The sequence below is a fragment of the Mobula hypostoma genome, chromosome 7 (assembly GCF_963921235.1).
Source record: "Mobula hypostoma chromosome 7, sMobHyp1.1, whole genome shotgun sequence".
Lineage (NCBI taxonomy): Eukaryota > Metazoa > Chordata > Chondrichthyes > Myliobatiformes > Myliobatidae > Mobula > Mobula hypostoma.
In genome coordinates, this window is record NC_086103.1 from 58,790,606 (window position 1) to 58,818,099 (window position 27,494).

Here is a 27,494-nt window from a genome sequence, read left to right on the forward strand (position 1 = left end):
ATACACAAAACACACACATAACACACAATAACTTATGAAAGTAAGGATAAAATCTACAGATGAATCACACATTAAAAAAAAACAAGCTAAAGTGCATAAATTAAATAGTGTAAGGTACAGAACAGATTAGCCAGTGAATCTTTGAATGCAATGTGGCAAGGAATTCAGAAGCCAAATGGCCGGAGGGCAGAAACTGTTTCCCATCTTGACCATTCCTGTTTTTAAGCATTGGAATCCTCAGCCTGATGGTAGAAAGTAAGAGAGGATGCTGGATGGACGGATGGGTGGAATCTTTAATAATATTAAGAGCCCTGCATAGGCAATGCACCTGATAACTATACCCAATGGATAGTCATTTGATTTAATTCTGGTAAATCCTCAATCCTGCTATCTTCAAATAATTCTGAGATGTACTCAACCCATCTGTCCATGATCTCTTCTTTTTCATAGCATGGATTACCACTACCATCTTCAATACACCCAGTTGATGACACGGTCCTCTTTAATCTTGTCATATCCTTTACCTTTTGACGAAGGCCTCTATAATCATGACTTTGTTCATACTGCTCAATTTCTTCACACTGTTCATTCATCCAATTCTCTTTCACTTCCTTATATTTTCTTTGAATCAAGTGGTGTAGGGCTTTGTAGAGTTCCTTATCCCGATGTTTTACCTTTCTTCTTTCTTCAGTTAACTTTCTCAACTCATCAGTGAACCCCAAGGGTTATGCCTTTGCTCTTTTTCCGATAACGCAAAGTCTTTTCTGCAACTTCTGAGACTGTTGTTTTAAACTCTTCCCAGACGTTCTCCACTGCCATATTGCTACCCTCATCATCCAAGACTGAAAATCTGTTCTCTGTTTTGACCAAATATTCAATCTTTTTTGCTTCATCTGTAATGAGAAAATCAAAGTCTATCTTATTTGATGGTTTGGCCTTTCTCATCTTCTTCAAATGCACACTCATGTCCAATACCACAGGGTTGTGATCTGTGTAACAGTCAGTACCAGGGTACGTTTTCACCTGCTTCACTCCATTCCTGAACCGATTGGGTACTAAAATATAGTCAATTTGTTTTTTTACTGAACCATCAGGACTGGTCCACATGTACAGTCTCCATTTTGGCAGGTGTTCGCAATCATTAGCTTGTTAGCTTTTGCAAATTTAACCAGTCTTTCTCCGCGGTCATTTCTTTCCCTAAGCCCGAGGGGTCCTACAGTCAAAAATTCTCTTGCGCTGCCAACTTTGGCATTAAAATCAACAAGAATCACAGTTACTTCGTTGTTTTTAGTCTTTTTCATTAGCTTTTCAACTTCTCCGTAGACCATATCGACTTCGTCATCGTCATAGTCTGTGGTTGGCATATAGACCCGTATGACATTAATGACAAATGGTTTAGCGGAGATTTTAATCATCATCACTCTTTCATTAATGGATTCACTGCCTTTGATAGTTCTCACTGTTTCCTTGTCTACCAAGATTACAATTCCGTGCTTACGTTCACTTCCTCCTGGATAGATCAGTTGGTATCTGTCATCCCTTTTGAGCCATCTCCCCTCTGTCCATCTCGTTTCACATAGTCCGAGTATGTTTATTTTCAGTCTTTTCATTTCCATAAGGACATTTTCTAGTTTACCTCGTATAAGAAGAGGTAAACGTAGCTACCCTGACATGAGGTTTTCGCTTGATGACGACCCTGGTAGCCTCATTCCTACCGTTGCCAGACGCGACTCCACTGCTCTTATTCATGGTTCTGTTAACGTTGTTGTTGTGATCCTTTATTGAGACTGACATATTGGGAAATCATGTACTTGGCAGGTTACAGCAGTGGTTTGCCTTTGCCTTCTGCCAGGTGAGCTTAAAGAGATCACCACCTCTCTTCTTGGTAGATCATCTGCTTGCAAAGCAACCATTGTCTTCCAAGATGGTAGCTCTTCCGCCTTCCCACTAGTCTTCTGCTGGGTTCGCCATCTGCAGATAATATGAAGATAAGTGGCTGTGCATGCAGTGCTGAGGAAGCAATACGATTGCATAAGGACTTAGAAAAATTGGAAGAATGAGCAAAAAAATGGCAGATGGAATAGTGTTGGGAAATGTGTGATAATGCATTTTGGTGAATAGTGTTATCTAAATGGGGAGAAAATTCAAACATCAGAGGTGCAGAGGGACTTAGGAGTCCTCATGCAAGAATCGCAGAAGGTTAATTAACAGGTTGAGTCTGTGGTAAAGAAGGCAAATGCAATGTTGGCATTTATTTCAAGGGGAATAGAATATAAAAACAAGGAGATAATGATGAAGCTTCATAAGACACTAATCAGGCAACAGTTTTGGGCCCCTTATCTCAGAAGGGATTTATTGTCATCGGAGCGGGTCTAGAGGAGGTTCACAAGGATTATTCTGGGACTGAAGGGGTTAACACATGAGGAGCATTTGGCAACTTTGGGCCTCTAGTCACTGGAATTTAGGAGAATGCGGAGGGATCTCATTGAAACCTACCAAATGTTGAGTGGACTAGATAAGATGGATGTAGAGAGAATGTTTCCTCTGGTGGGGGTATCCATAACTAGAGGGCACAGCCTCAAAACTGAGGGATGATCTTTTAGAACAGAAGTAAGGAGGAATTTTTTCTAGCCAAAGAGTGGTGAATCTGTGGAATACACTGTCACAGACTGCGGTGGAGGCCAAGTCCATGGGTATATTCAAAGCAGAAGTTGATAGATTCCTGATTGGTCGGGACATGAAGGGATATGGTGAGAGGACAGGTGTATGGAGTTGAATGGGACATGGGATCAGCCATGATGAAATTGCGAGGTGGAATGAATTGGCTGGATTGTCTAATTCTGCTCTTATGTCTTATGGTCTTATCTGGCATGAAGAGCACATAACAGCTATTTAAGCAACACTAATTACCCCTGACGCAGTGAGAAAAAAAGGGAAACTGAACAGAAATTTACCCAGACAACTAACCCAAAGCCATTATCTTTTCCCAGCCAAAGCCTCCTTTGAGACAAAGCTAAACAGTCCCCCCTTACCATTGGCCCATTCCCAATAATGGCCACTTCACTTGCCCATTCTAAACTTTTATTTACTCATCTCTGCACTGCTCCTGCCACACTGATTGGGCCACTGGAATGACACTGAACACCAGCAAAGTTCTCCTTTTATAAGAGCGCCTGTAATTTGTGAGAAACCTCCTTGCTCCTTGTAGACACGGTTTGAGCTGAATCCTGTGACACACTCATTCATCACCGGTGCAGAGGTTCTTATGAGTCCTCGTGCAAGACTCCCAGAAGGTTAATGTACAGGTTAAGTCTGTGGTAAAAAAGGCAAATGCAATGTTAGCATTTATTTCAAGGGGTATAGAATATAAAAACAAGGAGGTAATACTGAGGATGTATAAGACACTAGTAAGGCTGCACTTGGAGTATTGTCAATAATTCTGGGCCCCATATCTCAGAAAGGATGTGTTGTCATTGGAGGAGGTTCACCAGAATGATTCCGGGAATGTACTCACTGGAATTTAGAAGAATGCGGCGGGGTGGGGGTGGGGGGGGGGGAAGGATGAATATCATTGATATCTACTGAATGTTGAAAGGACGAGATAGGGTGGATTTGGAGAGGATGTTTCCAATGATGCGGGTGTCCAGAATTTGAGGACCCAGGCTCAAAATTGAGGGGTAACCTTTTAGAACTGAGGTAAGGAGGAATTTGTTTAGCCAGAGAGGGCAGGTGTGTGTGGTTGAATGGGACCCGGGATCAGCTATGATAGAATGGCGGAGCAAACTCGATGGCCTGAATGGCCTAAATCTGCTCCTGTGTCTTATGGTTTTATCAGCAGTGTGAACTGCAACGGGATGAGCACACAGAGACTGTGAGACTATTTACAAAATCAAAGAGCAGGCAGATCAGAAGAAGTGAGGAGAGAAGCAGAATTATCAGCCTGAGGTATAGTTGATTAAGTCTGTCAAAGATGACACCAGAGTATAAGGTTCTGGGGAAAGGTTCATTGCCTACAAGTTAATTATTAATTGGCCTGAGTTGGAAGTGTTAAGTGAGTACTACATTGCGATGTTGATTAAGTTCAAAAGCTCTGACAATTAATTGAAGTGTGTTATAACAAGCATGGACTTACTAATGTCATGCCAATATTGCAAAGCTAGAATGCCACAGGAAAGACTGCAGACAGGCATGTTGGAATTGAAAGTTTTGGAGATAAACTACAAAATGTAGTACAACATATTCTGAGTTGTATAGACAATTGTGTTGAAACAATAGCTGTAGAACAGAGTGGAAGCTATATTTGTGGTCTGGAACGAAAATAGAGAATACTGGAAATAGAATATCTAAGAAGAGGTTCAGAGTTAACATTTCTAGTTCATGCTGAAGTTAGGTTGTCATGGCCATACGTATCCAGAGTATAAATAGCATGAAAGTCAGCTTTATGCAGCAGCAACACTGTACATCACAAATATGACAAACACAAACTAAACATAACTTGCATGACAAAATAAACAAAGGGAAACATAATGATATTAGTGACATTGAAAGAGAGAGAAGTGAAATGTAGACAAGGTAGCACTGGGAATTTTCAAGCTGATTCAAGAACCTGATGGCAGTGAGGAAAAAGTTTGAGATGTGGTTCTTTCAATTCATCAGGAAGGTTAGAAATCATTCATGCTAAATCTTGCAGCGAAGGGGAACAAGTGTACAGACAAAGGGGCACGTATTTGATCAGGTAGGGACCAACAGAGACTGAAAGCTATTGAAGTGGTGCGGGCTAGAAGAGGTTTATCAACCTTTCTCCTTTCCTGTTATGGTGTATACTTTTATTTCTGAAGAAATTATCCAAAGAAATTCAATGATTGAAGTGAATACTTTGTGTTATTAGCTGTAAATTGTAGTGAAGAGTTTGTGAATTGAGCCAAAGGAAAAATCCCTCACCTGTAGTTACTGTATATTATAATATGATATGACTGTTACTGAGACCTCCTTCAAATAGCAGATAAATCTCCATTGACATCATTGGAGCCAATCTCTTATCTTGATAAAGTCACAGCTTAGAAGTAGTGATATCTTGCTCATCACGAAAAATTATTGGCAAGGGGACTCAGTGGTGGGAGAATAAAAAGAAGTCTAATCAGGCAAGTTCCCAGGTCAATAGAAAGAGTGTTGAAGGCTGGCACTACCATGCACCCTCTCGTGACAGGGTGGAATAATAACCTTTTGCTTGGTTCTACTCACATCAGTGATCTCCTACCTCATACTGACTTACCAGTTGTTTTGCTCAGGATCAGCTATTGGCATTTCACAGGTGCCAGTAGAAATGGATACAGTGGAGCAATTAATGTTCAGCCCACAATGCAACACAGTGAGAGGTAAAGCCCAAATCTTCAGGTACGGTACTATACTTACCCTCTAGGCAATTAGCTCCCTTTTTGCCTTAACAGGGGCAGACTGCATATCCAGGTGAGTGTGTGTCTCTGTTTAGTACCCAAAATTAAACCTAAATACCTGAATGTTGAAATGAACTTTAACCTCTTCCAGCTTTACTTTTTAACTTCATGCCAACAGCTCTCAAGATTTAGTTGAAAGGCATAAGGAAAAAAGGGAAGCCTTTTGCTTCTTTGTTAATTGCATTATCCTGCTGATACATGTTTAGCAGTTTCTACCATGTACTTCTGCTGCTATTCTTCCTGTGCCAATTCACATGCCCTCTCCAGGTTTCTTGTCACCAGTTTGATACCGAGCAGTCTGTCAGTGATTTTCAAGGTCACCCCTGTGTGGTAGCTGAGCTTAGTGAAATCAGTGACAAGTGCTGTTCTGCAGGAGTAAAAAGTTTCATCATTTTGTAGAAGTAGCATGATAAGGTTTTAGTATTCTGCAATATTCTCACTAACAGTTAGCATATGAAGAACTCTGTAACTCCAGGTAATCCTGGATAACACAAATATAATAAATAACCTGCTGGAGGAACTGAGTGGGTGGAAAGGCATCTATGGCAGGACATGTATCAGCATTTCAAACCAAAACCTTGCATCAGAAGTGTTAATATGAAACCCTGCATTAGGACTACACAATTCCTTTCTACCCACAGATGCTGCTTGACTTGCTGAGCTCCTCCAGCAGACTGTTAGTTGCTCTAGATTTCAATCTCTTGTGTCCGTAGATGGGCCACATATCAGATCTCACTCAAATAAATCTGTGGCCTTTAATTGAGCAAATATTTGGTATTGATAATGGTTTTTAATTGTCACATGTACCAAGCTATGGAGAAAAATTTGACCTGCATATTGTCTATATAGATCAAATCATTATACAGTTCATTGAGTTAGAATAAGGTAAAAAATGACACTGCAGAACCAATCCTCATAGAGGGATCAGAAGTGGAGAGAATGAGAAAATTCAAGTTTCTTGGTGTCAAGATTTCTGAGGATCTAACCTGATCCCAACATAATGGTGCAGCTATAAAGAAGGCAATGCAGTGGCTATATTTCATTAGGATTTTGAAGAGATTTGGTTTGTCCCCTAAAATACTCGAAAACTTCTATAGATGTACCATGGAGAGCATTCTGACAAGCTGCATCACTCGATGGTATGCAGATGGTGGGAGAGCTACTGCACAGGACTGAAAGAAGCTACAGAAAGTTGTAAAATTAGTGAGCTCCATATTGGGTACTAGCCTCCATAGTATCCAAGACATCTACAAGGAGCAGTGCCTCAGAAAGACAACGTCCATTATTAAGTTCCCCCATCACCCAAGGCACGCCCTCTGCTCATTGCTACAGTCTGGAAGGAAGTACAGAAGCCTGAAGGCACACACTCAGTGATTCAGGAACAGCTTCTTCCCCTCTGCCATCCGATTCCTAAATAGACATTGAACCTGTGAACATTACCTCACTGTTTTTCAATATATATATTATTTCTGTTTTTGCACTTTTTTTTAATCTATTCAATCTGCATATACTGTATATACTTACTATAATGGATTTACTTATTTATTTATTGCCTTCTATATGATCATGTATTGCTTTGTACTGCAGCTGCCAATTCTGATTCTGAATAAAGTATAAAAGATACTGAAAAAGTGTAGTGCTAAAGAATAAAGAGCAATATCATAGTGAGGTAGATTATGAAGCCAAAAGTCCATCTTATCATACAAGAGGTCCCTCCAAGTGTCTGATATCAGTGGAATAGGAGCAGCCCTTGAGCCTTGTGGTATGAGCTTTTAGGCTTTTATAATTTCTGCCCAATGGGAGAGGAGAGAAGAGAGAATATCTGGGGTGGATGGGTCTTTGATTATATTGGCTGTTTTACAGAGTCAGTGAGAAGTATAGACAGAGTCCATAGAGGGAGGTTGATTCCCATCTGTAGTCCTGGTGGTCACATGCAGAGCAGTTCTCATACCAAGGTGCTATGTATCCAGACACAATGCTTTCAATGTTGCATCTATAAAAGGTAGTAAGAGTTGACAGGGATATGCCAAATTTCTTCAGCCTCCTCAGGAAATGGAGGCATTGGTGAGCTTTCTTGGCCAAGACAACAACATGATTGGACCAGAACAGGTTACTTGTAATGTTCATACCTAGCAACATGAAACTCACAATCCTCTCAGCCTGTGAAAATTAGTGCTTTTCTATTAAGCTTTCCTCTTGTCTGATACAAAATGGAAGTTCTTGTAGTGTATTCCAACTATCTGTCTTAAACCCAAAATCAACAATAATCCATCATTGCATGTGCATGACCTGTCCATTATAAACTAGATTAAACTTGTTGAAACACATTCAAATAGACCTTTAATGTTCAGCAATTGGAATGAAATAAGATGGGGGTGGATTTTAACATCAAACACACTGGAGAACTTTATCTTTCCTTTAAAGAGCCACGCTAAACTATTTAACATAATTTGCCATGATGTCAAAACATACAGCTCATTTTAATATTTTTGCATGACCTTTAACATTAATTTTATTTTAGTTTTATTTTAATCATATAAATGCTTAATAACAATTTTTAAACTCTACTGCCGAAGGTATTTCATTTATCATGGTTAAAATGGTGCTTAAATTGTGGACCAAAACACTTGTCAAGCTTTCCTAAAAGCTAAAGGTAGCTACAGTATATGGATAACACACTATTTTCTTGTAAACTTTTAAAATGTCATAACAACCCTTAATTAAATAGATTTGCACTTCAAATCAAGATAGCCTGTTGCATACAAATAATGTATTACAAATGTTTGGATAATCTGTATGCAGATATAACATCATGGATTGTGAGGATAGAGATGTGTTGCCCAGTGATCTGGATAAGTATATATTCAGCTAAGTACTTGTTTTGAAAGTGCAGAATGTATTTTTAGTGAATTTGCTAATTTTAGCATTGGAGGGATTAAAATCTTGTTCCTCACTTGAAATTCATGCCTAAAGTCATAAGTTACCAAAAAAGAACATGACTAATTTTTTTTTCAAATTTCAACTGTTTTTAGAAAATAACCACAAATTCACTCTTCTAATTATCTGTAATTAAGAGAGCATATGTGGGAACTTACACATTTCACTGCAGGAACAAGATGGAATAATACATTGGAGTGTCCTTCCTTAACCTAGATCCAGAACTGGCTTGCCCACAGAAGGCAAAGAGTGGTTGTAGACAGGTCATATTCTGCATGGAGGTCGGTCACTAGTCGTGTGCCTCAGGGATCTGTTCTGGGACCCCTATTCTTCATGATTTTTATGACCTGGATGAGGAAATGGAGGGATGGGTTAGTAAATTTGCTGATGACACAAAGGTTGGAGGTGTTGTGGATAGTGTGGAGGGCTGTCAGAGGTTACAGCGGGACATTGATAGGATATAAAACTAGGCTGAGAAGTGGAGATGGAGTTCAACCCAGATAAGTGTGAGGTGGTTCTTTTCGTTAGGTCAAATATGATGGCAGAATATACAAATGTAATACTGTACTAATGGTAAGACTCTTGGAAGTGTGGAGGATCAGAGGGATTTTGGGGTCCAAGTCCATAGGACTCTCAAAGCTGCTGCCCAGCTTGACTCTGTGGTTAAGAAAGCATATGGTGCATTAGCCTTCATCAATCGTGGGATTGAGTTTAGGAGCCGAGAGGTAATGTTGCAGCTATATAGGCCCATGGTCAGACCCCACTTGGAGCTCAGTTCTGGTTGCCTCACTATAGGAAGGATGTGGAAACCATAGAAAAGGTGCAGAGGAGATTTGCAAGGATGTTGCCTGGATTGGGGAGCATACCTTATGCGAATAGATTGAGTGAACTCGGCCTTTTTTCTTTGGAGCGATGGAGGATGAGAGGTGACCAGATCGAGGTATATAAGATGATGAGAGAAATTGATCATGTGGATAGTCAGAGGCTTTTTCCCAGGGCTAAAATGGCTAGCATGAGACGGCACAGTTTTAAGGTGCTTGGAAATAGGTACACAGGAGATGTCAGGGGTAAGTTTTTTTTATGCAGAGAGTGGTGAGTGTGTGGAATGGGCTGCCACTGGCGGTGGTGGAGGTGGATACGATAGAGTCTTTTAAGAGACTTCTGGACAGGTACATGGAGCTCAGAAAAATGGAGGGCTATGGGTAAACCTAGGTAATTTCTAAGGTAAGAACATGTTCAGCACAGCTTTGTGGGCCAAAGGGCCTATATTGTGCGGTAGATTTTCTATGTTTCTGAAATGTTTCTAACTTCCTATAATTAAAGGTCAAAACAGTGGCATTTATGTATTAGCAGAAATTAGTAATATTTATAGTGAACTTATAAAACTTAAATCAACAGACCAAAGAATCATTTAAAATTAGTGTCACAATAACCAGAACCTGAGAAAGCAAACGACTAATTTTACAACTTGGCAATGATTTTCTATGGTAAAGACCTTCTTAAAGTGAATTTCAAATGGACATATGCTCCTTCTTTTACATTCCCTATGCACAAAAGTCAACAACCCGTACTATATAACAGCAATCAGTTTAGAGTCAGTGCCAGGATGCCACATTACATTAACCCATGAAGGGTTTGCTGCCACAATCACAACTGCTTTCCCGACACAGAATACCCACGAGCTATGCCAAGGGAGAGTGATAGTTTCAAATAAAATTATCTATGAAAACAAAGCATTGGAAATCAGGGGATGTTGGGAAGTCGCAGTCATTTTGAGTGAGTTCCCCCGTGGATTAGGAAAAAGGATGAAAACAATCAAATTAGCAAATTAAACTTGCATTAACCTGCGAGAAATTAAATCTAGATTTGATGAAAAATGGAACCAGGTTTAGAATATGCATGTGCAGTTCAGCTGAAGTTTTGTACAATCTTTCTGAGCAGATTTATCTTGGTTCTGGTTGGTTTGAGATAGGAAAAAACAATCTAGAGTAAATTCTATGCAACTCCATGAATGTCTTGTCTATACCTTTAATAATTTAGTTTGTATAACAAAACAATAAATACTTTAGGTAATTTATCTGCATTGCTAACTGTTAGTTTGTGCTTCAATTTTAACAAAAAATCTGTATTTAAATCACAAAATTAAAACAATTGCTCTGTTTGAAGTTATAAATCTTTGTTTTGTAAGGTCAAAGAGGATTTGTACCTGCAGGAAAATTGAGCCTGTATCAATCCAAAAATGAACCTGGGGGAAATAAAGAGTTACTTGGTTCATCACTTGTTGATGTTGGTGATGGAACAAATTCCAGAAGAAGTTCTTGTCATTTGCCTGTTGTTCCTCCACCATCAATACAGTATCAAGTAAGGACTTTATATTTAATGGTCCATCTAATGATGTTGTTCTAAAACTTATGTGGATTTTTAAATTTAATGTGCTAAACTGCTCGAGAGGATGATTAATATTAACTTGATATACTACTGGATAATATGCTGAAAAAAATCTTTAAAATGTATGACTTATGAAACTAACTATAAACACTAAAATAAAATATCCTGAATATAGCACCCTAAATTTTAATATAAAGTACAGGTGCAGAATTAGGCCATTTAGCCCATTGAGTCGGCTCTACCATTTCATCATGGCTGATCCATATTCCCTCTCAGCCCCAATCTCCTGCCTTCTCCAAATATCCTTTCATGTCCTGACTAATCAAGAATCTATCAATCTCTGCCTTAAATATGCCCAATAACTTGGTCTCCACAGCTACCTGTGGCAATAAATTCCACAGATTCACCACTCTCTGACTAAAGAAATTCCTCCACATCTCCGTTTAAAGTTTCAAAGGTACATTTAATGTTAGAGAAATGTATACAGTATACATCCTGAACTTCTTTTCTTCGCAAACATCCACGAAAACAGAGGAGTGCCCCAAAGAATGAATGACAGTTAAATGTTAGAACCCCAAAGTGCCCCTCCAGCTCCCCCCTCCCACAGGTAAACAGCAGTAAAGCAATTATCCCCCCTCCTCCACCAGCAAAAAAAAGCATCCGTGCTCCCCCCCCCACCGAGCACTTAAGCGTGCAACAAAGCATTGATAAAGTCACATCCTTTCTTTTATATTCCAGTCCTCTCGAAATGAATGCTAACATCACATTTGCCTTCCTCACCACCGACTCAATCTGCAAACGAACCTTTAGGGAATCCCGCACGAGGACTCCCAAGTCCCTTTGCAGCTCAGACCTTTGAATTTTCTCTTCATTTAGAAAATAGTCTACCCTTTTATTTCTTCCACCAAAGTGTATGACCATACACTTCCCGACACTATTCCATCTGCCACTTCTTTGCCCATTCTGCTAATCTGTTTAAGTCCTTCTGTTGCCTATCTACTTCCTCAAAACTACCTGCCCCTTCACCTATCTCCGTATCATCCACAAACTTGGCTATAAAGCTGTTAATTCTGTCATCCAAGTTATTAACATATAACATAAAAAGAAACTGTCCAAACACACACTCTTGGCAGCCAACCAGAAAAGGCACCTTGTCAAAGGCCTTCTGAAAATCAAGTATGCAACTTCCACTGATGCTTCTTTGTTTATCCTGCTTGTTATTTCTTGAAAGTATTCAAACAAATCTGTCAGGGAAGATTTTCCCTTAAGGATACCATGCTGACTACAGCCTATTTTATAATGTGCCTCCAAGTATCCCAAGACGACAACCTTAACAATCGACTCCAACATTTTCTCAACCACTGAGGTCAGACTAATTTGCATATAATTTCCTTTCTTCTGCATTTCTTGAAGAGTGGGGTGACATTTTCCATTCCTCTGGAACCAGGCCAGAATCAATTGGTGCTTGAAAGATCATTATTAATACCTCCGTAATCTCTTCAGCCACCTCTTTCAGAATTCTGGGGTATATACCAACTGGTCCAGGTGATTTATCCACCTTCAGATCTTTCTGTTCTCCAAGAACCTTCTCCCTAGTAATGGCAACTTCACACACTTCTGCCCCTTGACACTGTCAAACTGCTGGCATGCTGTTAGTGTCATCCACAGTGAAGACTGATGCAAAATACTTATTCAGTTTGTCTGCCATTTCCTTGTCCCCCATTACTAGCTTTCCAGCATCATTTTCCTGTGGTCCAATACCTACTTTCTTTTACATTTTATGAACCTGAAGAAACTTTGTATCCTTTTTAATATTATTGGCTAGCTTACCTTCATTGACTGTACCCTTTTCCACAGAGGCTACCTGGCATGCTGAGTTCCTCCAGAACTTTGCATGTGTTGCTTGTACCTTTGAATTCCATCTTTTCCTTCTTTATTACTTTTTTTTTAGTTGCCTTATGTTGGTTATAAAACTTCCCAATCTTCTTACTTCCCTTTATTTTTTTGCCCTATTATATGCCCTCTCTTTGGCTTTTATGTTGTCTTTGACTTCACTTAGCAGCCACAGATGTGTCATCCTCCCTTTAGAATACTTCTTCTTTGGGAGATATATATATACACACACACACCCTGTGGCTTCTGAATTGCTCCCAGAAGTTCCAGCCGTTATTGCTCTGCCATTAACCCTGCCAGTGTTCTTTTCCAATCAATTTTGACCAGCTCCTCTCTCATGCCTCTGTAATTCCATTTGCTCTACTGTAACATTGATACATCTGACTTTAGCTTTTCATTCCCAAATTACAGGGTAACGCTATCATATTATGATCATTTCATGGTTTCTTTACCTTAAGTTCTATAATCAATTCTGGCTCATTGCACAGGTCCTGATAAGTCAAAACACTGTTGCTAATTATGAACCTTAGAAATTCTTGTTAAAATTGTTTGCAGACTTCTGGCTTAAAAATTGAAATAAGTATCATGAAACTATAATACAAGAATTCTGCTAATACTCTATATTAAGTAATTATGTGACCCTTTTCTACCCTTTCCCATTGAAGTTTCACTGACAGATCATGTCACATTTTGTATTTTTTCCCTCTGTTGATACTAGGAGGGGATAGAACATTTAGTTTTACAGCCGCATTGCCAATTCACTTAACTCATTTGGAAGATCATAGTTTTTTGCTATCTTCTTCCTCTATTATGACTGCCATTTCATGATAGTCTTTTTTCCCAGTCAAAAAAAAAGGCAAGGTTTTAATAGTGAATATATCAGAAGGTAAAAGCTCCAAATAAAATAGAACAGTTATTGCTTCAATGGGGATATGAGCAAAGTAAATAAAATTTATTATTAAAATACATATATGTTACCATATGCAACTGTGAGCATACACAATAAAATCAAGAAGCATAATAGAATCAATGAAAGTTCACACCTAACAGGACAAACAAGCAATGTGCAAAAGTGTACAAGTTAAGCTTTTCTCTCTATTTCTTTGCAAATGGGTTTATCTTGTTAACACAATCAGAAAGAAAACTTCCCCGTAATGTAATTTCAGACTGGAGGGTGTGAGAATGAATGCAACTTTTCACTGCATCTAACTAGTAATGAATATTAAACAGCTCCAAGATCCAATTCTGTGATTACTGGAATGTGATATAGGTGTTACAAAAAGAAAGACTTTGCTCATTTATGATATTTTGCTGTACGTTCAGGTTATTGCAGCATACCATTTTGCTGCAAGAGGACCCCAGGAAGCCAATTTACAGCCTGGAGATGCAGTAACCATACTGGAAGCTCATGATAAGAGAGGAAATACAGAATGGTATCTCATAGAAGTAAATGGACAAAGAGGATATGTACCTTCAAATTACTTGGTGAAAGTGCCTGTGACTGGAGTGAGGAAATCATTTGCACTATAATACTTACTATTTTAGAATGATTTTGAAGTTGCACTAAATTGCCTTGAATGCAATTGTTGTAGCAAGAGTCATGAAGAATTGTGAATTACTACATTTGATGTGCTATGTGTATGACAATATGAGAATATTTTAGATAGTAAAAAATGTTTTGTGACATATATATTTTAAAGAAACTAGTTTTGTTTATTTTGAGAAATGTAATTACAAATAATTATCAGAGTAGTTGTATATTTTAGGAATTTTCAGTCAGATTTAAAATTGTATTATCTCCCATAGGTTAATTTTAGTGTTTAAATATGGCACCCTGGAATGTGAAATGCTCATTTGACTTGTGCACTTTTAAACTTATGTTCAGAATAAATAGAGAAAAGTCTAGGCAGATTTGTTTATGATCATACAAATGCTTACTGCTCAGTTTCAAATAAATTATTCTACATTTGTTAACTTTCAGCAGGGTATTTTACAAAACCTAGCTGGATAGCGCCCTGAATCTTCAGAGAAATTCCTGAATAGTTCACATGAAGAAATTATTCCTAGAAAGCTGAAGTGCCACACTTGTTAAAATAACATAGTAGAAGCTTTCCTTTTTAAACTAAATTGTGTTATTAGGAGCCAGGGTAGGCTTTATGCTTTTATTACTTAAGGTTTTAAGTGCTGCATTTCTAAATACTGGCATATTGGAATTTAATGAATAAAATAAGTTCTTCTAAGAAGGTCATTAGCCAATTGAAGTATTGTATTTATGATCAATATGAAGTATTTTCCTGTATGTATCTGTATGCTTGCACTTAATTATGTTTATAAATTAACTGTAAAAGGATATTATGTAGAACACATTTGTACTTGAAAGTATTGATTGTTGTTAAAATTAGAGGATGAGAAAAGAACTATATGCTGTTGGAATCAAATAGTAATTGAAAAGTGAAGGCAAGTAAACGTTGGAAATCTGAAATGAAAATGTAAATGCAGGAGGCCAGACAGCATAAGTGGAAAGAGACACAGAATGGATCCCTGACACTGTCAGGAATATGAAGTTCAATCTGAAATGTTAATTCAGTATCTACCTCCACAGACATCTCCTGAGCTGCTGAGAATCTCCACTTTCTGTTGCAGTTCAAAACTCCATTTTAGTAATTTCAAAAAAAAAAGACTACTATATGATAAATTAACCATTTCCATGTTGTACACTTACCTTGGAAAAAATCTCTACTAATTATGGTCAATCATAACGCAATAACCTTTTATAAAAGACAGGCTTATTCTGAACAGTATATTTGTAAGTCATGAACTCACTTTTTTGCTTAATTTGACCAAATATTCCTACAATCTGCTTCACCAACTCTGACCATCCCCCTTAAATATTTCCCATCTTTTATTTTAAATATCTGATGACCATTTTACTTTATTTTTTCTTTGCTTTAAATATTTTTATGATAAATGTGGCTGTTTGTTACATTACCATAGATTATCATTGATAAATGCGATTATTTATCTTTCAAGTTAATTTTTTTATTACTGTATTGACTTCAGTATAAAACTGTTTATGAATAATTTGCACTTTCTCTTTTGTTTGAATGGTGGATCAGTAGTAATTTATTTCCAGAATTTGCAGTGATAATAGTGAAACCATTAATACTCTTTATTATAATGGGAGAAATCTGATAGCAAGTTCTGGAGTTTGCACATGAACAGTCAAACACACACCTCGAATTTCAGGCTCTTCTCCAATTGCACTTGTTTTATCTGTATATAATTTGCGATTTGACAAGATTTTCAATAGTCACCAAATAGACACAGTGTAATAAAGTGAAAATGACATGTCTCTTTCACTGAGGTATTGCTGAGTAATTAAGTTAAAAATTATAAAGTGCTATAGCCCATTATGAAGTTTTATAATGATCGGATTGCTATTCCTTCAGAATTCTATGGTTTTCGAAGTCAAAAGTAAGTGCATAGCATGTGTTTAAAAGAGTCCAAAATATGGTAATACAAATGTTCCAATATTTATTTTGTTCACTAAATAAAAAGTAATGCTCGCTATCACCCTACTTGATTGTATGTGAGAATTCTTGAGTGTGATTTGCTTTTAATCTAGGTATCTGTTAGAGTAGGTACCAGACAGAAGGTGGGATGGGGAAAGAGGTGTTCTGAAAACCATATATTGTAGGCAGTCCTCTGTGAGGTGAATGGCAAAACAACTAAAATTTGATGGGCCAGTAATCAAATCATTGCATTTTGATGCAAATTGATGTAATTAATTGGTAATATAGATGCACTTTGTTAAATCGGTTGAAGTCTTGACTTTTATTACTGTATTTTAAGAGGTCAATTGGAACAATTTGGAAGAACATTAGGAGCAATTTGCTCCTGTGCAATAAAAATGTAAACCAATACAGCAAATGAAAACAATCTCAGGCATCACAAACTTCACTGAAAAACCATATAAATGCTATTCCTCTGAAATCTGAAAAATTTATTAAAGTGTAAAATTACCATACAGAATTTGTAGTGTTTTATGATATATATCACATAAAATAGAGTGGAAATCAGGATTTAAATCAACAGAATGAATCAATTGCTTGAGAAACATACAAAAATGTTGTAGGAACTCATCAAGTTAGCATCAGTGGAGGGGAGTAAACAGTCAATATTTTGGGCCAAGATGCTTTATCAGGACTGTAGGGTAGCCCTGAGGTCTTGCCTGAAACTTCGACTGTTTGCTCCTCTCCATAGAGGCTGCCTGACTTGATAGGTTCCTCCAACAGTTTTGTATGTTTCTCAAGCAGTTGATTCATTCTGTGGATTTAAATCATGATTTCCATTCTATTTTATATGAGTAAATGTGTGTTGCTCAAGATTTCCAGCATCTGCAGAATCTCTTGTGTTCAGCAATTGCTTGAAATCTCACTACCCTGACACTAGAAAGTTGAAAAATGCATCAAGTTCCTGAAACAAATGTTTAGTTAATCTTTCTTTGCAATCTCTATTCAGCTGTACAACAACTGTATCAACTATTGCAGTTGGTGTTATGAACAACCTTGGATTGGGGGTAAGAGGATGAGTGATTAGATGCTAGATGGAGAACTACTGTGAAAAATGAGTATTTTGTTAAATTTAAAATGGATACTCCTAAAGCCAGTTGTCAGCACTGGAATTTGTAGCCTAGTCCCTTTTCAACTGTTCTAGATAAAGTCTCACGTGCCATGCTAAAGCCAGGTTCTGCAGTAGATTTTATAGGGAGGGTGTGACATCAGTTAGCATAGTAGTAGGCAGTGAAAATGCGTTTCAAGGTACATTGCAAAATGTATGTCACTGCTAATACCCGGACAGCTTCATGTATTAGAACCACAGATGCAAATATGATCCAGAGTGAAGAAACCCTGACTACAAAGGCGGCATTAAGTCTTGGATGATGCTTCACAATCAAAGAACTTTAAATAAACTTTGAACTACATGATAAATTTAGCTGACATTTTTGAATGAGAGCTTTTTCAACATATGGTTATGGTTTGAAGAGGTTAGATTCAGACAGAACAATAGGTGTAATCAAGCTGGATTGAGGGAAGAATTTTTTCATATGATTTTCTAACTTGAATTAAAAAAAATGGAAGTACAGTTGTACCCAATGGAGAATCAAAGATAAATATTGGAAAAAATGCTGTGGTGAGCCATCACAAAATCTCCAAACAGGTTAAATAGGATGAGAAAGGAACTTAATTCATGTGCCCTTCCTCTTCCTTTTCAGTTTTGATGGTGTGTCTCAGCCTGAAGCATCAACTGTTCATTCACTTCCATAGATGCTGCCTGACCTGCTGAGTTCCTCCAGCATTTTGTGTGTGTTGCTGCAAAAGGAAGGCTTCCCACGGTTGTTGTTACAGAAAATGTCAGCTTTTAATTTGATGGTGCAGTGACCTGGATTGAAGAGAATTAAACAAGTAATTAAGCACTGAATTGAGAGGTGGCAAACTGTTCTAGACTTTGAGTAAAAGATCATTGGAAACTAGATAGTAGCCATAAAGAAGAAAGACTGGTTTGGATCTGTTGAAGAGATCAAAGTCAAAGAAAATTTATTAACCAAGTATGTATACTATGTGTCACCATGGGATTCAATTTCTTGCAGGCATTTACGAGAAAATAAAGAAACACAATAGAATTAATGAAATCTATACATAAACAAGGGCTGATAAGCAACCAATGTGCAAAAGACAACAAATTGTGCAAACACATAAATAAATAAAGCTGAGAATATGAGTTATAGAGTCCTTGAAAGTGAGTCTGTAGATTGTAAAATCATTTCACAGTTGAGGTGAGTGAAGTTATCCACGCTGGTTTAGGAGCCTCATGGTTTTAGGGTTAATATCTATTCCTAAGCCTAGTGGTGTGGGACCTCAGGCTCCCGTACTTCAGGACTGAGAAGGAGGACTATAGTACCAAGAAGAGTACATGGTATGGATGGTGAGGGTCCTTGGAAATAGATTTTGCTTTCTTGTGGCTGCACTCCGTGTAAGTGAGCTGTGGAGGGTTTTACTTGTGATAGGTGTTACGTTAGATTTTACAGAGATTGTGAGTTTGATGCATCTCCTGGACAGATTAAGCTTGGAGAACAAAAGAAAACAATGAGAGACTTGAGAAAGTCAAAAAAAAAAGTGAGATAGTAGTTGTGTCAAGGTAACAACCTTAAACATTTTTCTGACAAGTAGAGGAAGAGATAGAAGCAGCCAAGATGGCTGATCAGATGCTGTTAATCATAAATATTTATCTTTTTACTGAGTGAAAATATAAAGTTTCCTTAGAAGACAGAATTATGCTTTCATTTATTAATAAAGTTTGTTTTCTAAAGCTTTGCAACATGTTATGTGTCAAAGTAGTTGTAAAGACACTTTTTGTTGAACCTTTACAATTACAACTAGACACTACATTTAAAACTGAAGGAAAATAAGTACACAGTGCAAGATCTTACAAGACCATTTCTCACTTTTATTCCAAGAAACAACTGTTAAGGTTTGAAAAATATATTTTGGTCTTCAAATTTGCAAGTTAAGATGATATCACATTATTTATCAATTGGTTCTTCTGCTTTATAATACAATTATCAAGAGCAGTATAAAAGGAATATTGTTCAACTGAAATTTTGGACAGCAAATCTAAAAGTGATCTGTTTGCCAGACAGAAGTACAGTATGGAACTGAAGCAATGTGTCTACTGTTTAGAGATTGCTTGGAGCAATGTACCCATGCCAGCAGTTATCGTATCTTTCATGGTGATTCTAGAAAATTGACAGAACATACTGTTGCAATGAACGAGGCGAACCCAAATGCAGGACACAGGCACGGAGATTGAGTTAGGATGCAGACGCGGGCGTGAGCATTGAACGGCGAACAGGAGGGAGTGCAGGAAAACAGGAGGCAGGCAGGACTTATCTTGACACGGAGCGTAGAAGGGAAAAATGTCAGACAAAACTTTTCTTAGCACAGAGAGATGGAGTTACAGAGGTAAACCTCGGTGCTGAAGTAAAACTTAGAATACTTATCTTGACACGGAGAGACTGAGTTTCACAAGTAGATCTCGGTACTGAAGCAAAACTTAGAACACACAATCCTAAGCAGCCGGGAAACGTTAGTTATCACATTGGCAAAACCAACGATATGGCAACTAGTGGGTGCAAAGCCGGGGTTCTTATGCTGCAGGTCCTGATGAAAACCAGGTGTGCAGCCATCAAAGGAAATTAGGAGGAAATGGGGAATTAACAGTCCGGACCGTGATAGTACCCGGCCCCAACGGGAGTCTCCAGGCAAACCACCCGGCCTGTCTGGATTGTCTCGATGGAAATCTCAGATGAGTGAAGGGTTCAGGATGAAGGAGTGGGGAATCCAGGTGCACTCCTCAGGACCGTATCCCTCCCACTCAACCAGGTACTGGAGACCCCTGCCTCGGCGGCGCACATCCAGTATTCACCAGACGGTGTACGCTGGGTAGTCGTCAATGACCCGGGTGGGTGGAAAAGGTTCAGCAGGAGGGCACAAAGGGCTGACAGACACAGGTTTCATTTGGGAGATGTGGAACGTGGGATGAATGTGCATGGATCTGGGCAGTTTAAGTTTGACCACCGAGGGGTTGATGATGCTCTCGATTTCGAAAGGTCCGAGGTAAGGAGCGGCGAGTTTCTTGGGTTCATTCTTGAGGGGGATGTCTTTTGAAAAGAGCCAAACTTTCTGACCAGGCCGATAGTTGGGTGTAGGAATTCGATGGTGATCAGCAATCCTCCGGTTATGGTCAGCTGAGTGGAGCAGGGCCACGTGTGCATCCTTCCAGACCTCGCGGCACCGGTGGAGATGAGCCTGAACTGAAGGCACGGTGATGTTGTCTTCATGGGCAGGAAACAGAGGGGGTTGATAACTGAGGGAGCATTTGAAGGGAGATGTTCAGGTGGTGGTGCTGACCAGGGAGTTGTGGGCGTACTCCACCCAAGTGAGATGGGTGCTCCAGGATGACAGGTTGTTGGTGGATATGCAGTGCAGTGCAGCTTCCAAATCCTGGTTTGCTCATTCCGTTTGACCATTAGTCTGTGGATGGAAACCAGAAGACAGACTTACTGGGCTCCAAGGGCTTGACAGAAGGATCTCCAGACTTGAGAGATGAATTGGGGGCCCCGGTCAGAAACAATATCAGAGGGAATTCCATGAAGGCGGAAGACGTGATGGACAAGGAGGTTGGCTGTTTCATGGGCTGTAGGGAGTTTGGGAAGGGCTATGAAGTGCACAGCTTTGGAGAAATGGTCCACCACCGTGAGTACATCAGTGTTACCATGTGAAGGGGGTAGTCCAGTGATGAAATCCAGAGCAATGTGGGACCAAAGGCGGCCAGGGACAGGTAGGGGATGAAGCAACCCAGCAGGTGGTCAATGGGAGGCTTTTCCACGGGCACACACAGAACAGGCAGAGACGAAGGAGAGAGTGTCAGCATCCATGGTGGGCCACCAGAAATGTCGCTTCAGAAGGGACAGAGTTCGATCGATTCCAGGATGGTAGGCGAAACGAGAAGTATGTCCCCACTGGAGAACCTGAGACCGGACAGAGTCAGGCAAGAAGAGGTGATTGGGGCGGGGGGGGGGGGTGTCCATCGCCTGGGTCAGGTTGGGTCCGTTGAGCCTCTTTGACTATGGATTTGATCTCCCAGGTGAGGGCAGCCACAACACAGGATGGTGGCAGGATGGTATTGGGGTTGGGAAGGGCTCCTCGGAGACATATTGACGAGAGAGAGCATCTGGCTTCACGTTCTTGGAACCAGAACGATAGTTGAGGGTGAATTTGAAATGGCCAAAAAATAATGCCCAGCGGGCTTGGTGGGAACTAAGGCGTTTAGCTGTTTAGATGAATGTCAGGTTCTTATGGTCTGTTCAGATGATGAGTGGATGTTCAGCTCCCTCCAGCGGGTGCCTCCACACCTCCAAGGTGTGTTGGGCTGCCAGCAACTCCTGGTTCTCAACGTCATAGTTCTGTTCAGTGGGAGATAGACGGCAAGAGAAGAAGGCGCAGGGATGGAGCTTTTGGTCTGGGACGGAGTGTTAGGACAGGATCGCTCCCACCCCAGAGTTGGAGGCGTCGACTTCCACAATGAATTGGCGAGAGGGGTCAGGTTGGACCAGGATGGGAGCGGAGGTGAAACGCCTCTTCAGCTCCGAGAAGGCTGAGTCTGCTTCGGGGGTCCAGTGGAAGGGGGTCGCAGGAGAGGTGAGTTGAGTAAGGGATGCTGCCACCCAGCTGTAGTCCCTGATGAAGCAATGGTAGAAGTTTGTGAACCCCAGAAATCGCTGGAGTTGTTTGAGTGTCGTGGGTTTTGACCACTCTGCCACCGCCCGGATCTTTTCGGGATCCACCCTCACTTGCCTGCTCTCGATGATGTACCCCAGGAGACTGACGGAACGGGCATGGAACTCACACTTCTCTGCCTTAACAAATAGCTTGTTCTCCAAAAGCCTCTGAAGAACCTGATGGACACGGTGGGTGCCTTCCTGAAGACTGCGGGAGAAGATTAGGATGTCGTGCAAATAAACAAAAACAAAACGGTTAATAAGGCCCCTAAGGACGTTGTTTACCGGGGCTTGGAAGATGGCGGAGGGCATTGGTGAGACTGAATGGCATGACCAGATATTCGAAATGACCGAGGGGGGTCTTAAAAGCTGTTTTCCATTCACCTCCCTCCCTTTTCCTGACCAGGTGATAGGCATTCCGCAGGTCCAACTAGAGAAAATTGTGGCCCCGTGAAGAGGCTCGAATGCAGAGTTGACAAGGGGCAGGGGATACTTATTCTTTATGGTGATGTTGTTCAGGCCACAGTAGTCAATGCAGGGGCGTAGTGAGCCATCTTTCTTCCCCACAAAGAAGAAACCTGCGCCTACAGGGGAAGATGAGGGTCGGATAATGCCAGCCACGGGAGAGTCACTCAGGTAAGCCTCCATTGCTTCCCTTTCTGGTTGGGACAGGTTGTACAGCTGACTGGTGAGTAGAGAGGCTCCAGGGAGAAGGTCAATTGTGCAATCGTAAGGGCGATGTGGAGGCAGGGAAAGAGCCCGTTGCTTGCTGAACACCTCTCCCAGATCATGATACTCTACTGGAACCTTGGATTAGTCGGGGGGTTCAGAGGCAGACAAGATCGCGTTGACCTCCACTGGGGAAAGGGCTGATTGTAGACAAGTGGAATGGCAGAACGAACTCCAGCTGACTTTCTTCCCAGTGGACCAGTCGATGTGAGGGTTATAACGGCTTAACCAGGGGTAACCAAGAACTATAGGGGCTTGAGGAGAGGAAATTAAATTGAATCGTACCTGTTCCCGATGGTTTCCGAAGAGACGGAGAGGCGGGGGTTCTGTGTAATGTGTGACTCGGGCCAGTAGTCTACCGTCCAGTGCCTGCGCGTCCAGGTGGGCACTCAATGGCTCATAAGGAAGTCCGGCTTGGAAGGCTAAGTTTCCATCCATAAAGTTTCCCTCAGCGCTGGAATCCACTAGTGCCAACAGAGGCAAGGACTGTTGGTTGTAACACAAAGTGGCTTGAAGCTGCATCTGGGGTCGGAAGGGAATGTTGTCTGACTCAGCAGGGTTCCCCCTGTTACTGGTGAGCTTTCCCTTTTGGCCGAAGGGACAGGTAGCAAGGAAGTGGCAGGACTGGCCGCAATGTAGACACTCACCCGCTCTCATTCTCCGGAGTCGTTCTGTGGGGGAAATGCGGTTCCGTCCCAGCTGCATGGGTTCCTCTCCTGGGGCGGTGGAAACGATGGGGCTGGGACCTACCCCAGGAGCAGTAGGAGGAGAGAGGCTTGTTCTGGCGGGAGGCGGTAATGAGTGCCGAGCAGTGGCCAAAGGTGGTGGACGATCTGTTCTTTCTCTGAGGCATTCTCGGAGGCGACTGTCCAACCTGGTGGCTAGGGAGATCAGGAAATCCAGGCTGTCGGTGTCCTCTCTTGCCGCCAACTCGTCTTTCACCAAGTTGCTGGGACCATTCCGAAATACCCCTTGGAATGCCTCATCATTCCACCCCGAGTCGGCCGCTAACGTCCGGAACTCCACGGAATATTCGGCAACACTGCGTGAGCCCTGGCGGAGAGAGAGTAGAGGCTTGGCGGCGTCTTTACCACGGACAGGGTGGTCAGATCGTTCTTATTTCTGCCATAAAAGTGGCGAAAGAAGAGCAGATATTCGGTTGGTAGTCCAAACAGCTGTGGCCCACGCTAATGCACTTCCCCGTAACAACCCCATGCTATAAGCAATCTTTGACCTATCCGTAGAGAACGTGGACGACTGCTGTTTGAACACCAAGGAGCACTGAAAAAGGAAGGCCCGGCACTTCCCCAAATCTCCAGCATAGTCCTCTGGTTCAGATACGTGAGGCTCTCTTGGCAGGGGTGTTGCTGACACATGGAGGTTGCCACCACAGGCTGTCTGGGCTGGCTTGGCTGACTTCCAGGAGTGGGTTGAGTGAAAAGAGTGGGGACATGGTCCACCTGGTTACCGATCTGCGTGATGTGAGCAGACAGGGAATGGAGGTTCTCTATGACCTCCCGGAGGAGTTGGTCATGCTCTCCCTGTATAGTACCCTGGCTGGAGAGGGCTTGTTGAAGGGTATTCGTGTCCACTGGATCCTTGGTGGCCAGGTCGTTCTGTTGCAAGGAACGAGGCGAACCAAAACACAGGACACTGGCACAGAGATAGAGTTAGGATGCAGACGCGGGCGTGAGCATTGAACGGCAAACAGCAGGGAGTGCAGGAAAGCAGGAGGCAAGCAGCACTTATCTTGACACGGAGCATAGAAGGGAAAACGGCAGGCAAAACTTTTCTTAGCACGGAAAGACGGAGTTACACAGGTAAAACTCAGTGCGGAAGTAAAACTTAGAATACTTATCTTGACACTGGGAGACTGGGTTTCACAGGTAAATCTCGGTACTGAAGCAAAACTTAAGGCTGATTTATACTTCTGTGTCAACTCGACGCTGCAGGTACGGCGTCACCGCGAACCTTACACAGAGCCTACGCAGATATCTACACCGTAGCCTGACGCACACCTCTCCCAAAATGTAACTACACGTCACGGCAACGTAGACCGAACAACTGTGATTAATCCGCTTGGTAGCATCGCATATCCTCCTGCGCTGCAATAACTTCCCATTGGGTGACTGAAGGGCAGGGAAGGAACTCTGGCTGCAATGCTTTCCATAAAGCCTTACAGACCTCCAAAATTATGGAGGACACATTTCGCTTTTACGAAAAAAGACGCTCGCTTTAAACTTGTTTACCCCGAAAAGACTACCATGACCATGAAGCCTTGCGTGGGCAGACGTGTGTGCATGCATGACGTGCCCGCATTGCAGAGAGATGCAGATACACCAACACACAACTATAAATGCTCACAACGCACGCAGGCCACTTGCGTAGGCTGCGGCGTCCATTTGACGCACAAGTATAAATCAGCCTTTAGAACACACAATCCTCAGTGGCCGGGAAACGTTAATTACCACACTGGCAAAACCAACGACCTGGCAACTAGTGGGTGCAAAGCCGGGGTTCTTATGCTGCAGGTGTTGATGAAAACCAGGTGTGTCGCCATCAAAGGAAATTAGGAGAAAACGGGGAATTAACGGTCAGAACCGTGACACATACTCTATTACAAAACCTCAAAAAATAGATAGGATGAAGCAAAGTATCAAAAATATGTTGGCACAATCTTTCTTGTCAACACAGCACTGTATCTGGACTCAAGCTTAAGTTTGGCAATGGCATTTATACATTCCAGACGTACTAAAACAAAAAGACACAGCAAGCAAAAATTCTGTTATGTTAATTCTAATTTAACATTCTACAGGTATTTGCCACATTTGTAGTGGACTACTCAACCCATCCATCTGTTTGCTCATTAATGCACTGAAAGTCTAGTTAATGACCTGTCCACATAAAATGGAATGTTATTATAATGCAATCTGACATGTGTAAAATCAGTAGGTGGGACGTACTATCAGACATGGAAAGGATATACAGTACATAGCTAACATCAGTGTAAAACTAGATTAATTCAACATTTTAAATAGGAAAATAGTTAAAATGAAACTTTAGCTGATCAAACATTTCTATGACAAGCATTTTAAATACAGTGTAAATGGCCCATTAGCTGAAACATAGACCTAATATGTTTGTAGTATAAAAAAGTACTTCATCCATGCATTGATTTTCTGAATACATGATACAACAATAAGTATCCATACATTTTATTAATCTGAATAAAGTGATGAACTTGAAAGACAATTATTGTCATACATTTAGTGATGGATGCATTACAAATTTGTACTTTTTTCTAATTAATACAATAAACAATAATAATAGCTAACTGGGTGAATAATTTGTCATATTTTTAAGGTTAAAGTTGATGCAAGTTGATGGAAAATAGAGCAATTTGCAAAGATGCATACATTCACAGGTTTCAATGATGTGTTTGACTGTAGTACATAGCAATTTAAGGAAGACTTTTATTTCGAGACAATCATACTTCTCACATTACCATAAATGTAATAGTCGAGTGACATTTCTTAAATACTCTGTTTATGTGCACATCGAACATTTATCTTTCTCATTGAAAAAATGATGAGCACTCTTGTCCATTTTTGTAGGAAACTAGGAATGCTTCAATTCCCTCTCCAGAATATTAACAGAGAGCAGTCACATTCTTACAATGTTCCTTTTCTAAGGTGGTATGATATCAAACATTTTGCTCTAAGGAGATGCCTTAATTTCACAGTTGACCTTAACAGACATTTTACAACATTTTAGTTGCATCTACCAAAAGACTAATTGAATGTTCCAGTCCAGTGATTTCAGGTTACTGACAAAATGAATAACTACCTGGTTGCAATTTTTCAGCCTATCTTCTTCTCCTTTCATTGCCACAAATTATTGTTGCACAATAGTTTTGTGTAATCTCACTTAGTGTCACCAAGATTTTTATCAATGGAAATGAAAATATTTACTATTTCATCATCGAGTAGTCCTCTGAAGTTGTACCACAAAACAGACCTTTATCTTGCAACTGGCCTATTATGGAAACATGACAGTTTAATATCATAGAAATTGCAGCATAGCACAATGTTTTTCTTAATAAATATAAACATTAGCAGAAAAGCAAATGACAATATGAACTAGTATGAACAAGTTCAAAGTATATTTATTATCAAAGTGTACATATTCTACCTTGAGATTCATTTTCTTGCAAGCATTTTCTTGCATTTCAAAAATAGAATACAATAGAATTTTACAAAAAACTATGCATAATCAAATGCTGACAAACAAGCAATGTGCAAAAGTAGACAAACTATGAAAATAAAAACAATACAGAGAACATGAGTTATAAAAGAGTCCTTGAAATTGAGCCTGTGGGTCATAGAATCTGTTCAGAGACAATATCCATGCTGGTTCTAAGTTTGATGGTTGCAGAACTGTAGTGTAAAGTCAAGAAATACATCAATTATGTGTAGACATAGATAATAACTTTAAAAGATGTTCTTTTGTAACCTCACTGTTATTAGATTATTGAATAGTTCCCTGGTAAAGTAAGATGGACTGTTGACTATAAAATCGACATCCATATGACCTTGCACATTATTGTTTACCTGCACTACACTTTTTTCTGTAGCTCTTTCCTCATTCTGTTATTGACCTTCTAACTTCAACATACATGTCCTCTGTTTTATCATTGATACGGTAACATTCACCATGGTCTTAGTGTGTTCAAGCCCTTTAATAAAGGTGGTGAA

General features: G+C 40.4%; 1 protein-coding gene and 1 long non-coding RNA gene across 12 annotated transcripts in view; one reads left to right on the top strand and one right to left on the bottom strand.

The window, feature by feature from the left end:
• arhgef37 (Rho guanine nucleotide exchange factor (GEF) 37) overlaps positions 1–16,565 on the top strand; it is a 200,101-nt gene extending 183,536 nt beyond the window's left edge. For 6 of the 10 annotated variants that reach the window (XM_063053480.1, XM_063053484.1, XM_063053487.1 and 3 more), the window contains 2 exons: positions 10,579–10,751; positions 13,995–16,554. In XM_063053480.1, the coding sequence (XP_062909550.1) occupies positions 10,579–10,751; positions 13,995–14,201 (380 nt within the window). In that variant the 3' untranslated portion in view covers positions 14,202–16,554. Of the gene's footprint in view, positions 1–10,578; positions 10,752–13,994 lie in introns of all 10 variants that reach the window. The other 4 variants (XM_063053479.1, XM_063053478.1, XM_063053483.1 and 1 more) reach the window with 3 other exon arrangements.
• Positions 16,566–17,018: 453 nt separating this feature from the next.
• The window catches only part of LOC134349337 (uncharacterized), a 29,171-nt gene continuing 18,695 nt past the window's right edge, over positions 17,019–27,494 (bottom strand). The window contains exon 3 of one of the 2 annotated variants that reach the window (XR_010018649.1): positions 17,019–18,113. This is a non-coding gene — a long non-coding RNA (uncharacterized LOC134349337). Of the gene's footprint in view, positions 18,114–25,973; positions 26,776–27,494 lie in introns of those variants that run through there. The other variant, XR_010018648.1, reaches the window with a different exon arrangement.